At 32.1% G+C, this 14848-nt stretch overlaps 1 protein-coding gene across 1 annotated transcript in view; it reads right to left on the minus strand.

Annotated features, from left to right (window-relative positions):
• Window positions 1-14848, minus strand: part of LOC148279400 (uncharacterized) — a 249363-nt gene that overhangs the window by 156555 nt on the left and 77960 nt on the right. The window contains exon 5 of the mRNA XM_088230023.1: window positions 10447-10598. Within this exon, the coding sequence (XP_088086149.1) occupies window positions 10447-10598 (152 nt within the window). The remainder of the gene's footprint in view (window positions 1-10446; window positions 10599-14848) is intronic.

Below are 14848 nucleotides of genomic sequence, written 5' to 3' on the forward strand. Positions count from 1 at the left end.
TACCGAAGCGATTTGGCCGTGCCGTCGATGATAATGGTTCACAGGTAAAACCAACAATTTTACTCGTTTAAGATTTCTGAAATATATCCACCAATCATTTTCGGTAATGATTATATGCAGGAAACTCTTTTTTGTATGCCGCAAAAACAAAATTTTAGAGAAGGCTCTTTGATTTTTCAAATGTCTCTCAGTCAACTCATCCGTCACCCATTTTCCTTCCTTTTGAACTTTTCCCATGTAATAAAATCGTTTAAAAATACCTAGTCAACTTATTTTTACTGCTTCTGCCAGTTGATTTTTTGTTTGGTTATCATCTTCATTCAATAACACTTGCAGATCAGCGTCTTCAATTGGTTTTGATCTTCCGGAGCGCACATTGTCATCAGTGTCGAAATAGCCGCTTCCGAAGCGTTTAAACCAACCTTCACAGTTAGATTTTGATAGTGCATGACTGCCGTATGCTTTCTTAAAACAATGTGATTTGACTGCACTTTTTAAAAAATATAGCAGAAAAGCAAAACTTCCCGCAAACGCCGTTTATTTGAGACAGAATTCAACATCTTCGTTGTTAAAATAAATATTTTTGCATCGCGATATGTGTTGGTATTATTGACTACTAACTGATTATTGTTGACAATTGTTTAACCAGTGAAACAAACATTACTTCTGACACGTATGTTCACTTTACGTGCCGCTATTGACATCTATGTACGAAACCCGGAAACTTAGTTGCGCACCTAGTATTAATGAACAAGAAAATAATAGCCACCTACCATGAGGCTTTGAGTTCTGTTATCCTTTGTAAAAACATACATGTGTATGATTGAGTATAAATAATCTTTGAATTATAAATGTAAGACGTAAACATTGTAACCATTATTTTATTGTCCTTAATGAGTTTTCTGTGGTTTCCTCTTAAAGCAAATGCAGAGAAGTTCCTTAACAAGGCCACAGCCGATTATCCCACCAGATATTCATACTATTGTAAGAGTAACTGGGAAGAACATACCCTTTGCAATTAATATAAGCCTTGTACACAATGAGCAAGGCAAACAATAAGCAACTCCGCTACAAAAAAATATTAAAAATTTATATATATTGTCGAATGAATATTTACAGAACGTCAAACATTCAAAACACCAAAATAGTGTTAGTCATTTATATTCTAGATTCAAGCGTTTCACTAAATAATCGGGTCGAATTTCCGAGAATTTTCGGCCATCACTTGTGAGGAATTTCGTGAAAATGAAAGCAATTATTTTCTATGAGACCGAAAATGAAAAGCAATCATATTGAAGTCTCGTATTTAACGAGAATTTTCCAGGAACAAAACGTTTCCCGCCTTTGCGGCCGTAGCGGGAAATTGAGATGAATGCATTAAAAATACATGAAAGAGTGACGTAGAGCGAACAAAGAAATTTCTTACATTGTAAGCAGAAATACAGGTTATATAGAAACACGGAATATTATGTAGATTCATTACTTTCATGAATGTGGTAAAACTAAGGAAGATCATAAAGGGAATATTTTAATGAAATCTTAGAGCAAAATGTACATTTTGTGTTTCAAAGTAAATACCAATATGGTGTATTGCATTGTGTAGTTATTTTTAATGGTAGTAAATTAAGGTTATAAACTTGATATCTTTCGTTTTAAATTTTGTTTCTCGTCATTATCAAAAGATTTTCATTTTCAACACACACTGAAACGTTATTTTTAATTGTTTTTAACATTGTTTATAGAGAAATATCACTTACAATGAATACGAATAAAAATATAAAAACATGATTTAGTATTATTAATTGTATTTTCAAAATTAATATTGATATTGTGGAGAAATGTTTTCATATATAACTTTAAAAAAATAACTACAACAAAATATGTCACTAGAAGAACGCGACATGTATGGCTTTGATAGTTGTGACGTCAAGATTCGTGACGATATTCTAAAAAATGCAAACGGTCGGGAACAATTTTGAAAATAAAAATGAATCGGGCCGTATTAGGGGCGTGGCCAATGAAGTTATCGTTTTTGCTGGAATTCAAAATTACAAGTTTGAGAATATTTTTTATGCTATAATTAAGCAGCAATTTTTTTTTTTGCTAGGTAGTACTTCATAGACCCTTATTACTTTATAAAAAAAAAAGTGATATTGCCCTTTTATGAGGCTTGGGTTTTTTAAGGCCTAATGTCAGATAAATACATTCCTTTAACAACGTTTTGTAGAAGGTAAATGTTAATTTTTAAAAATACGTTTTAACCCTTAATCGCATGGTGTTCCTTATTTTTTTCTCTATAATCTTCACTTGAAAACAATAGCAAAAAATAAAACTATTATTTGTAAATACGAAGGCGTGTTAAAGATTTTTGTAAAAATAAGGTTCTCTTTTCTTTTTGTCTTCTCTTTAAGAGGAGGGGGCAAAGGGGATAAGGAAGAGGGAGAAGAAAACAAAGACTCGGTGTTAGAGTAAAAATCACATGAAATACAAAAATATTGTAAAACATTTGAATAAAGCACACTTAAAATGAATTAGAAAAAAATAAATATTAACTTTTTATTTATATAAAACTATCTTACAATGTATGTTTATTCAATAAAATTTATTTTATTCTATTGATATAAGAAATTTGTGTCTCATATGTCATATATTATGATGACAGGAGTTCGTTCCAAAACAAACAAAGCAGATAGAAACCAGCTATCAAAGGTAAAAAGAAAGTAAGATGTAGTTATGTAAGAAATATTTAATAAGTATTTGTTATAATTGTAAATATATTAGTTAATATACAATGTAATATTAACTAACTTAAGTAAATAAATAAATAAATAAATAAAAACGTTTTTTTTTGTGTAATGCAGATTACCGGCGTTTATAAAAAAATAGAGACGGACTTTTACGAGATATTTTTTTTAATTAAGAATTCTAGTAATCAAAAAATAAATTTACCGCTTTGGAATTTCGGTAGGTACGAGAGTAAAAAACGCAAAAATTTGTTTATATTTGAATGAACTCCCGGAATGAAAGGTTTAAGTAACTGTTTATGAAACATATATATATAATAAACTATAATGCATCACGGAAAAATCTGTAAGCATTTTAAGTATTTGTTTATATTCTGAAATTTGAAACAACGTCTTTTTTATATACTGCAGATTTCAAGCAAAACATATTTTATAAAGCATGTAATGCAAACTGCAAGCATATGAGTTGAAATTCCGTACATTTTGTAACCACAATTTCATTGCAATAACTTCCGTCTTAAAGAAAACACGGGCTCAATGCAGAAACATATTGCCTGTATTTATAATTTATGGTCTCGGTACTGTTTCATTTCTGCTGTTGTGTGAAACGAATCCTTCTTTGTAGTACTTTGGCACGCAACGATATAATTGATATGAGTTGCCTACCTCTAAAATTCCCTGATATCAAATATTAAAAAGATTATCAAATTAACGACGAGCGATGGTTACGTTATCGACCATAAATTTACCATTTTTTTTAGTAATAGGAATACGTGGCATAATTAAACACGCTACATAATTTCCACAGAAACCTTTTTTTTTTCGGAATCGAAAACAAACACTTCAAGCCTTGATCGTAGCCATTGAGATATAATATAAAGACATAACACTCCATACGAATCCGAGCTAAAAAGTTGTCCCCAAAGAAAATGGAATGACCAGCGGAGGGAGCAAGTGTTGTCACGTCATATTATCACGTCGATTTTGACAAGCAAAAAAAGTAGTACAGTAAAAAGCACGGACTTTTGACATCGATCTACTGTAAGTTATATTCAGTATATCGTTCCCTTCCGCATACTCGTCACCTTTGTTTATCGTTTCACTATACGCCCAACTAACTGAACAGGACAGAGACAGGAGAAAGCTTACGACTAGTAACATATCGATAAAACGTTTTTTAACATTTAAATAGCTATTTTAAACATGTATTAATGAGGATAAAAACATTGTTTACCGGTGAAAGGTTAAATTATCGCTTTTTTTATCTTTTCCAGATCGATTGTGCCGTATTTTAGCGTATATATAATTAATTGCGAGGAGAAAAGATGCCGGGGAATGCACGCAACAGGCTGAAGTCTTCCCTATCAAACATATGACAATTGGCCTCAGGTTGAGGGAACATATTTTAAATGCTCATGTTTACTCTAGTAATATTACCTCAATGATCGTAAAGCGTCAATGAGAGAACAAAAGCAAAGTGTAATCACAAAAAATATTTATACTTTCCAATGCATCCATTAGTCAACGCTTGTATAAGTCATCCAAAACAGCGGCCTCCGTTGTGTAATGGTAAAGACACTTGACTCACGCACGGAAAGTTCTGGGTTCGATTCCCGGTGAGATCACAAAAATTGAATGTATTTTTTCTCAAACAAGGGTGTACTGTATTGTAATTCATTACTGTAATTGGGCCTCCTGGCCTGATTTAGTATGACATTGTCATGTTAATTATCTTTGGATATCTCTATGATATCTTCGTTTAAGAATTGAAAAGTCAATTTCTAGCGCGTAGCTTGTATGGAATGAAAAATAAATGCATACTGCAAATAAATCATGTTTTTGTAATATCAGAATATAAGGTTTGGTTTTTCTTTCGTTTTTCTTTTCCTTTCTTTTCATGGTCAGGTCATACCATATTCATTATTATCATCAAAACTACCACGGCCAAACATCATTATACTTACATAGGACGGAAGCTTTTCAATAATTTACCACAAAATCTACGTCAAGAAATAAATTACGAAAAATTTAAGGATAAATTAAAGAAAAGCTTCTTGACATAACTCTTGACATCTTGACATTAACATTAACTGTATTTTAAAAAAAGAGATGTATGTTTAATATGTGCCCGTGTTTACAAATTTTGTGTTTTTATTTAATTTTTTTTTTTTAATTTTTTTTTTTTTTTAGTGTTATATTTTCTCAATTTTTAAAATTGTTTAATTTTTTCTTTATTTTATTATTTTGTTTTGCATTTTATGTTTTATTTTTATGTTATTTTGTAAACTTGCCAAACACAAGAGCTAGACTCTTTTTTGGCAAGTTCAACCTTAAGTGTTTCATTTTTCTACTGAATGTATTGTTTATTTATGCTAAAATAAAGGTTTTTAAAAAAAAAAAAAAAATCATTCCCTTTTCGCACCTAATGGTGCATAGGGCGCTGCATTGGCGCACCAATCGCAGCGTATCTTGATACTTGTTTTGTTACATGAAGGTAAGGTGATCAGTATTTATTTAAAATAAAACACTTTGTAAATTTACCAAACAAGAGTTTAATACATTAAAACACGACTAGTTTCGGGTAATCAGTATTACCCATCTTCAGGAGTAAATATAAACAGTCAGTTTATATTTACGCCCTCTTGTGTGGTAAATTTACAAAGTGTTTTATTTTAAATAAATTCAAAATGTTTTTCCACAAAGTAAATGCTGAAACAATAAATCATATAAGGTGATCAGTCTTTCGCTTGAGGTACCAGTCTAGGGACTATGAAATATTCTAGTGTAAAAACACCCTTTTAAATAATTCTTCATTTCAACCATGTCGGGAATCGAACCCAAGACCTCTTGCATGGTAGTCAAATGCGCTGACCATTACACCACGAGGCCGACATACCATATTTATATGCTATAAACTTTTAAATAATTAAAAAGGGAATGGACCATACTCTGAAGCTGAAGTCTTTGTGGGCATTTTTTCCAATTAATGTTATAGCTTAATTTAAAGATGTATTTTTCTAAAGTGTATTTTTGTAACTATATTTCTATGTAAATAATATATAATATGTAATGGAAGAATAAACAAATTTTAAAATTTGTTTATTTTAATGTATGGGAGCGAAGTATGGAATTGGAAAAATAATGGTGAAAGTAGGTTGAATGCTGTCGAAATGCGATCCCTCAGGCGAATGTGTGGTAAAACGATGTATGATAGGTGCACAAATGTCGAGATCCGTGAAGTGTGTAAGGCTGAGACATGCATTATTGACAGAATTAAGAAAGGGGTGCTGCGTTAGTTTGGACATGTAGAGCGAATGGACAGCGAAAGAACGGCTAAAAGGATCTACGATGCAAATGTTGATGGATGCAGAAAACGAGGAAGACCGAGAAAGACATGGCACGATAAAGTCCATCACTTGAAGATGGACATGTCAAAAGTAGGAATAATCGGCGTGCGTGCATAAGAAGATGTATGAATGTAGAGGAAGCGAGGTCTGTATGCCAAGATAGAGTGTTATGGCGTTCTATCCTCTCTGCCTACCCCTACGGGGAAACGGCGTGATGTTTTTTGTTTGTTGTTGTTGTTGTTGTTGTTGTTAAAATTTTTAAAATACTGTGCGCCGTCTGCCTATGTTTTTGTCAAAGTATACCGAATCTTACCAGTAGAGAAAAAAAAGTTCAAGTCTAATTTTGGATAGTAAAATTAAAATCATCCGCAATGGTCTCGATTGATCATTCGCTCAAGTATTTTTATATGTTAAAAATGGAGTAATTTATTAAGCATTTTAATGACACAAATCCACGCGATGCATTGATCCCAATTACTTTAAAACGCCCTTACGCTCGGTAATAATCGGAAAACTGAAGTGTCGCCGGTGATAGCGAGAAAGGAAACATTATGTAGAGTTTTCAAGTGCCGTTAGCTAATGTTCATTAAGTTTTACGATGCAAGATTATACATGAATATCCATGTATGTCGCTCTACAATGGCTTTACGCTTTACTAATACCAGGTTTGAAGTGGCGTAATGACCGCGTCATACGCCGTAACCCTGTTGATAAGAACTTCTTCATAAAAGATTTACGAGCTTTTTCTTAAAATATGTTATTCGTGTATTGTACTTCGCGTTATATTAAAAAATATGTACATCAAGATAGGGTTACGTGAATAGGGAAATTTCACATTTTTTAACAATTTTTTCTGTTTTTGATGTTCATCATTATCTTTTTCTGAAATTAATGTTTCAAATATTTTGTGTACCAGATATTATGTTATTATGTTATATATACTTACTCTAAACCAATTTTCATTATTTGTTTTTAATAATATTTTATTAATATATTTTTTTTTACGTATATGTAAATGTAAGTATTTTTTTGTTTGAATTCTTTACAAGTTATTTAAAATTTGCTTTTTTATTCAATTACTATTCTTATATCCATATTTTTTATTTTTTTTAAAGTTCCACTTTTTATTTTGCATGGCAGTATGCTTTTTACTCGTACCTGTTTATTTTTTGTAAATATTCCTTGGGTGTATTATAAAATTAAATAAAAAAAATAATGGATGAGGGTTTATAAAATACTTTTTTTTAGTAGAATAACAAATATTTATAATTTCCTCGAAAACGGTTCATTGCATTGGCAACGCCATAAATGATCGGCTAAATTTTGAACACTGTTTATGACAGTTTACTACTACTACTACTACTACTACCATCACGCTATTTCCCCGTAGGGGTAGGCAGAGAGAATAGACCACCACACACGTCTATCCTGGCGTACATTCCTAGCTTCTTTTACATTCATACATCTTGTCAGACATGCCTTTCGGTTATGTCTGCTTTTGACATGACCAGACTTAAGATTTTGGTTTATCTGATCATGCCACGTCTTCCTTGGTCGTCCTCGCCTCACGTTACCGTTTATTTTCGCCATATATATTTCGCCATGTATTACCATTCTTTCTTTGTCCATTTGTTCTACGTAACCAAACCATCTCAGAAACCCTTTCTTAATCTTATCAATTATACTAGACTCAGATTTACACTCTCGCCTGATTTCATCATTTGTAACCCTGTTATACATTGATTTCCCACACATTCGTCTAAGAGCATCGCATTTCAACCGCTTTCACTCGGCTTTCATCCTTACTCTAGCAGTTTCATGTTTCACTTCCATACATAAGTGTTGGGACTAAAACTCCGTTGTGTACTGCCAGTTTAGCTTCGATTGACATATTTTTATTAGCAATTACTGTGCTTAGTGCTCCGTTCATTTAGTTGCCCGCATTCACTCTCCTTTCAACATCTTTTTCTACTCTTCCATCTCTTTAAAACATGCTTCCTAGATATACAAATTCTTCTACTTGTTCGAGACATTCGTTGTTTACATTTATTATACAGTCAGTAACCTCACTATCCCTTTCAAATTCCATCACTTTTGACTTACTTTTATTCATCGCTAATTTGCTCTCCAGGCATACATCATACATTCTAGAGACTATTTGTTGCAAATCATTTTGCTGCTTTGCTAACAGAACTGCATCATCAGCATACAGCAAGCAGCTTACTGAAAAATTATCCGTTTTCGCTCCAATACCCATACATTCTATCGCTTTCATACAGTTGTCAACGTATAGATTTAACAAATATGGTGACATAACACATCCCTGTTCACGCCTTTTGAGATAGCAAACCAAGATGTAAATCCCCCATTAACTCTTATACACGCTAAACTCTCCTCATAGAGAGACGATCCAGTTTAAATTTTCTTAAACTATTGTCACAAATCCTGACGTCACAGCTGTCAAGGCCAAGCATGTCGCGTTTTTGTATAGACATATTAACAATTTAATTTTTTAAAATAAGTTTGAAAGCATTCCTCCACAATATCCATATTGATTTCAAAAACACAATTAATTTTTCTAAATACATTTTACATGTTTTATCGATATTCGTGGTATGTGACATTTTCCTAATGTAAATGAAGCGCCGAAGCGCGAATGCTTTGATATTAGGATATCATTAAAATATTATATTTTGAAGACAAAGTAGTGTCAGCTGTACTTCATATACAGTGATACTATTATGAAGTGATCAATTTATACACTGTGCATCATTTGCTATTTTGCCTTATGTTTGTGATTTAAATATCATAACAATTTTTAGATGTTGTTTATATCTAGTCAAAGCAGGAGGGCCTTCGCATTATTAGGTACTTTCTTATAAGCAACATCTGTTCACATTTGTTAAGTACCTATGACTTATTTTTGAAAGCGACTTATCTTCCAAATTATAAAGTCAGCCGCTAGAATACGCTTCAATAAAGTATGTTTGCCAATTAAATTTTAAAAATAAATATATATATATATTTATCTCGGTTGATATATCTATCAAAGTAATTTCATTCGTTTATGTTGAGATATTGAGAGGTTTTAATTCCGACTCTACAAAGATTCGTACTTGTACAAAATAGTGTACTTATTCATTTAAACTCTTATTTCTCTTCTTATACTTTCCTCATGTTTTCATTCACATTACCGTAATAACAAGAAAAGAGTTTTTTATTAATTTAATACCTATTAGAAGAGCATAACTGGTTTATGTTAAGAAATCAGACAAAAAAAGATATTCTGTGTCTAATCTTATTCTTAGAGATGAAGGTCAGTGTTATGCAAGCTCTTGACGTCACGGCGGCATGTGGACATCTATTGTGATGGGTCCCCGTGAATAGTTCTCGCCCTCCAAGCCAAGGTCAATAAAAAGTCTAAGTACTGTATGGAAGGCGAAAGTTCTCATTTCGATGAATCTCCCCCTCCAAGCCCAGAACTGTAAAGTATCGGGCTATTAGATAGTGAGTTCTTTAACATACTAAGGTTAAGCCAGTGGTCCCCTGAGGACGAGGCTCTTTTTATGATGTAAAGCATCACATTCAAAAAATTCGTTCTAGCAAGGTGTTTGTTAAATCTGCAGTGTCTTGTGGGGGCTCTAGTGATAACCCTTATTTAATTTGGCTGAGCTTTATTGGGTCAAAAGCAAACCTTTGCGAGTACTCTTTTATCAGTTCTTTTGCATGGTGCTGACCAGGTATTTTTTGCTCTGCAATCTGTTTCCTGCTCCATGACTTAAGCTCATTACAAGGAGCACATAAAAGCGACCCACAGTAGGGCTCTGGACCTATTGGGGCTGTCTTAGCTCCCACCTTCGCCAATTCATCAGCTGCAGCGTTATCGTCGGTGTTTGAGTGTCCAGGTATGTGGGCAGGCATATATGGCATAGAGTTCCGTTCAAAAGACAGTTGGCTAGAGCCTTAGGCTAATGAAAAAGTTTTTCGTGGCCCCATTTCCCCAGCACCTGCTTGTCAATTTTTCTTGTAGCTATCGGTGTACACTGGTGGCTCCATTTTGTATTATTATTTTGGCTCCTTTTCATATTATTATTCTGTTCCTAAGTGGATTAGTTAAGTCGACTTCGGGAGTTACAAGGCAGCTACCCGCAAACATCGTTTTTGGAAGTAGGGCCAATCACATTGCCTCCTTAAATCTTAAACTGATCACGGAACCGACCGACTTCAAACATTTGATGCTTAATTGAGGACCGCATCAAGTCTCCTTCAAGCGCGAGGTAAACATTCGTAAATACAAAAAATTGTTGCACAAATTAATGAGGTTTTACCTTATTGGCGATATCCGCAAGTCTTGCCCTGGGGTGCCACCCCCTTGCCCTTCCCTCTGCGTCAGATACGTCCTCCAGGGGACCGGAGTCCACCCTTCTCACCCCCTCGCCGAGAGCCACGGCATACCGCACCCTACACCGGTGATCAAAGCCCGTCAGGCGGTTCAGGTAGATTGAAACTCGTCCTTCACTTCCAAGACCTGGAAAAAAATGTTTATTTATTTATTTATACATCCAGTAAAAAAATAAACAGTACATTAAAACTCCAACTCTCCACATTAATGAGTGCCAGACGTTATTCAGGTATGTTTATGATTCTATTATTAACCGTTTATTTAGGGCAACGTCATGAAAGAAAAAACGCCAAAGTAAAGTGCAAAAAAACTATAAGATCACCTATTAAAGCTTTTGTTTATTAATTATATACTCCCAAAAAGCTTTTACATGACAGGTACAAAATTAAAATTCTAGCGTTTTATGGTAAAACAAGACAATATGTATAATAAATATTTATCTAATAAACGGTTTTTTTCGAGTTATTGAATTACATTATGCTTCATAGAGTATAAATGTATTTGGTTATAATAAATTTTCTACGTTTTTGAAATAATGAGGCGAATTGAAATCACATTAAGAACTTAAACATGTTTCGTAAAGTTAATTGAATACCTTGTCATAAAAACCTCAAATGTTACAAACTAAAAAAAACAGGAGCATATTTCAACTGAATACCGGGGTTTGACTAAAGTTTTTTTGTCTTTTAATTAAATTAAATTAAATAATTTATTTTTTCTTTTATTGCACTGTTTTGAACTTAAAAATGTTATAAATACTGCGTGTATTTAAATATGAAATTAAATGTAAATGTTACAATTGCTTTTTTTAGACAATATTTGGACTCTTGTGGTTTTAAGTCCAAGCTATAAAGAAATCAGTATGAATGGTTGAAATAAAGATATTGATTTTTCATAAACTTGTATAGAAGCATACTCTTCATATATCGATTTGTCAAAGTACTTAGTAAACACTGCTAAAAGGACATATATCAGTCTATCCGGGAACAACCTTTGAACTGTCAAATAAAAATGCTTATTACAGGATATAAACTGTTCTTATAAACAAATTTAGGTGGACAAATGCTAACATTAAATAATTTGATGTGAACAATTGCTGTTTTCAGAAAAACACCGTATTTTTACAGGGAATTTGAGGTACCTACGATTTTTTCAAAAATATTTGGAAAGAATGGATGTATGGACTCCATAGACAAAACATATTTATATTCTAAAATATAATTTTGTAAAAAAAATTAGAACGAGGTTTTTATTTGGTAACGAAGAAACTATCGGCCTATTTTTTTTTATTTCCTGATGACGATCCGGATATATGGCAATCCGGATAGCTAAAGCTCGAATAAACGGAGTATGATTTATATAAAAGGTACAAAAATAAAGCCAAATAATTTATTTATTACGACAATACGGAAGAGAGGGAACAATTATACTAGGTGGGAATAGAAGAGAAAAAAATATGGTTTTAGTTGAATTAGATTCAGTGATCGCATGAAAAATGCCTTGTTATCAAAGAAATCAAGTCTGGGGTAATTGTTGGCAGCCCAAAGAATTCCATGTTTATAGAGTAATGAAACTAATGCTCTACCCCATCCTGCAACACCGCATTTAATATGACTCAGGCGTAAGGCCAAGTACATATTACGTAATTACGTACGTTGAAAATGCTTATTTTATTTTATTTGGGAAACCAACATTTCTTCATACATATTTATACTAAACGTCAGATATATTGTATAAACTCAGAACCAAATCTTCAGAAATTGTGCTGAGTAAAAAAAAAAATACGTAGGTACCTACCTAGTTTGTACACGTAAAAATATTTTTTTTTGTTTTTTTTTTAAAGAAGGGAGATATGTATTTTTTACAAAATCAACAGTAATTGTTAATGGGGTGAAACTAGGACAGGGATGCATGAATAGAGAATAAAGATAGGAAAAGAGATGTACTCGTACATATTTATTATCATAGTGCCTATCAAGTTACATAATGCATTTTAATTTTCAATTTAAAATCTGACAGAGTGAAATTTGTGTTGTCTATGTCTTTAAATTTAAACTTTTTTTTTTACAAAAAAAAACCTTTTTTCATATAGGTACGATATTATACTTCAGTGGTACCGTCTAGAAATCCTGGCTTGAACATATATCGTCTTTAACTAAGTAATTTGGCTCAGTCAAAATTTTTTGTCATAATTTTGTGAAGCAGTAGTCGGTTCGTACACACTCTGCGGTATTGTAGAGAAGTGATTCCATGGTAGGTGGAGGCAGCGTGAGTTGATACATAAGATATATTTTTCACGGCACTTTCAGTTATTTGGTTAGGATATAGATGTGAGCTCCCCATCTAAGCCTCGATCGTTATCCTTAAGTGTTTAATCATTCAAAATTACTTATTTCAAATACAGTTTGTTACATATTGTTAATACGTAACCATAGAACTAGAACCGAAATACCTTTAAGCCAATTATAACTTCAGTAATTGCAATCCTTCCCAAACAATTCCGACTGAAATGCGAGTACAATATGTATCTCATTTTTATGCAAATTACCAGGTATGAAGTTCGGCGACACGTATCATTATTTTAATTTTAAAAACGGAATATTTTATCAAAGTGTGGTGGTTATTCACTATAAATTTATGCAAAAAACATACGAAATTATTTCAAATTCAAAAGTATGCAAAACAGAAGAAATATTATTTAATTCAATTTCAATTTTTTTATTCTTGGTTGACATGCATGGTTTAAACGTCACGGAAATATTATTATGTTTGAGTAGCATATTTATGAAAACTGTTAATTAAAGTATCTTTTACTGCGTTTTAATTTCAAAATGCCACACATTTATACTAAGGATAACCAAGGAATAAATCTTTTAGCTTTAAAAACGATATCAATTGAATTAAGAATAGTCCATAAGCCGCATACGAGCATCAAACAGAAGGCGATTAAACTACTCATAAATGAGTAGTTTTAAGTTTTGACTCATTAGTTTCTTTGTACACGTCACTCAGTACGCAACTCCTGATTTGAATTCAACTAAGCCGTGTTGTGTCCTTTTAAAGTGTAGAAATACTGCTAGGATCTTAAAGAAACAGGATACAATCACATTTCATGTGTAATTAGCAAATGAATGTGTTTGTAGCAAATACATTACTTAAAAATTGAATTATTGTTCCATCTGTCAGATTGTCGAAGAAACAGAATGAAGATTTTGTTAGTGTTGCCAGGGTAGTATTTTTTTTTACCCTACTTTGCTCATTAATTAAGAGAACTAATGAAAATTGGACCTCGGATTAAACAACTCTATGGTGAGCATTTGACCAACATTATTTTTAAAACATCAAATATTATTTAACATGATATTAAAATATCCGTTTTATTTAAAATAAATTTCGTTTTATATTTTAAGTTTAAAGTTCATTAATATAATTACTCTTATTAAATGACCCTTTACTTATCTATTATGTTGTGTCAATAAATATTTTCGCGTGCAAAATAAAATTTTAGAGAAATTTACAGATTGCATTTTTTTTTACCTTACATTTGTGTTATGATTATATTTTTTCCCATCGTGCAACATTACGCGGTGACATCGCGAATGCGCGTGGCAAAAGTGAGGCATAGTGGGGGAATTTTCGGACACAGTCCGATTTATTCAAATGTGATTCTACGCTCCTTCTAGATCATTCTTAATTCTAAGACGATAACTTTATATTATGAATATTAAGCATTGCAATAAATTCTGGTCAAACATTGCAATAAATTTAAGTAAATATATCTACTAACTAACTTTTCTTTGTCTACCAGTTTCGAAACATACTTATTTTTTCGTCAGATATTTAATTACACTAACATGCAAACTCCCCTATACACCATCACCATAGTTGCCCAAAAAAAAAATCCTCGTTGGTTTTCGATGCTTCTTTGGCACGAAATACTTAGAAAGCATATTTTTTAAACACAAAACTTAATTTTTTGATTAATTAAAATTTGTTTTTCATATGCTTACCCCCTCTTTGGTGCTTCAGGCAAAATACGTTCAGAAATTTTACAAAACTTTTGAGAGAGATCGAATTTGGAAAAAAACTTTTTTTTCATACATATTTTATTTAAACTTATTCGCGTTATAAACGTCCGCTTTTTAAATATTTCAGTTAAAATTATTATTTTTAGTTTTGACATAAATTTTCGTCTTAGCATCCATAATCCAATGAAAAAGCATTTTTTTTAAATAAATTCTGCCTGAACATAGGAAATTCTTAGCAAGTCAGGACCTGAAACAAAAAACCTCTATATATTGCAAAAACTGTGAAACAAATGATTTTTCGTAAAGGGAACATGATTATTTTTTTTA

The sequence above is a fragment of the Micrasema longulum genome, unplaced genomic scaffold, assembly GCF_059751315.1.
Source record: "Micrasema longulum isolate JH-2025_06_02 unplaced genomic scaffold, ASM5975131v1 h1tg000725l, whole genome shotgun sequence".
Taxonomy (NCBI): Eukaryota; Metazoa; Arthropoda; class Insecta; order Trichoptera; family Brachycentridae; genus Micrasema; species Micrasema longulum.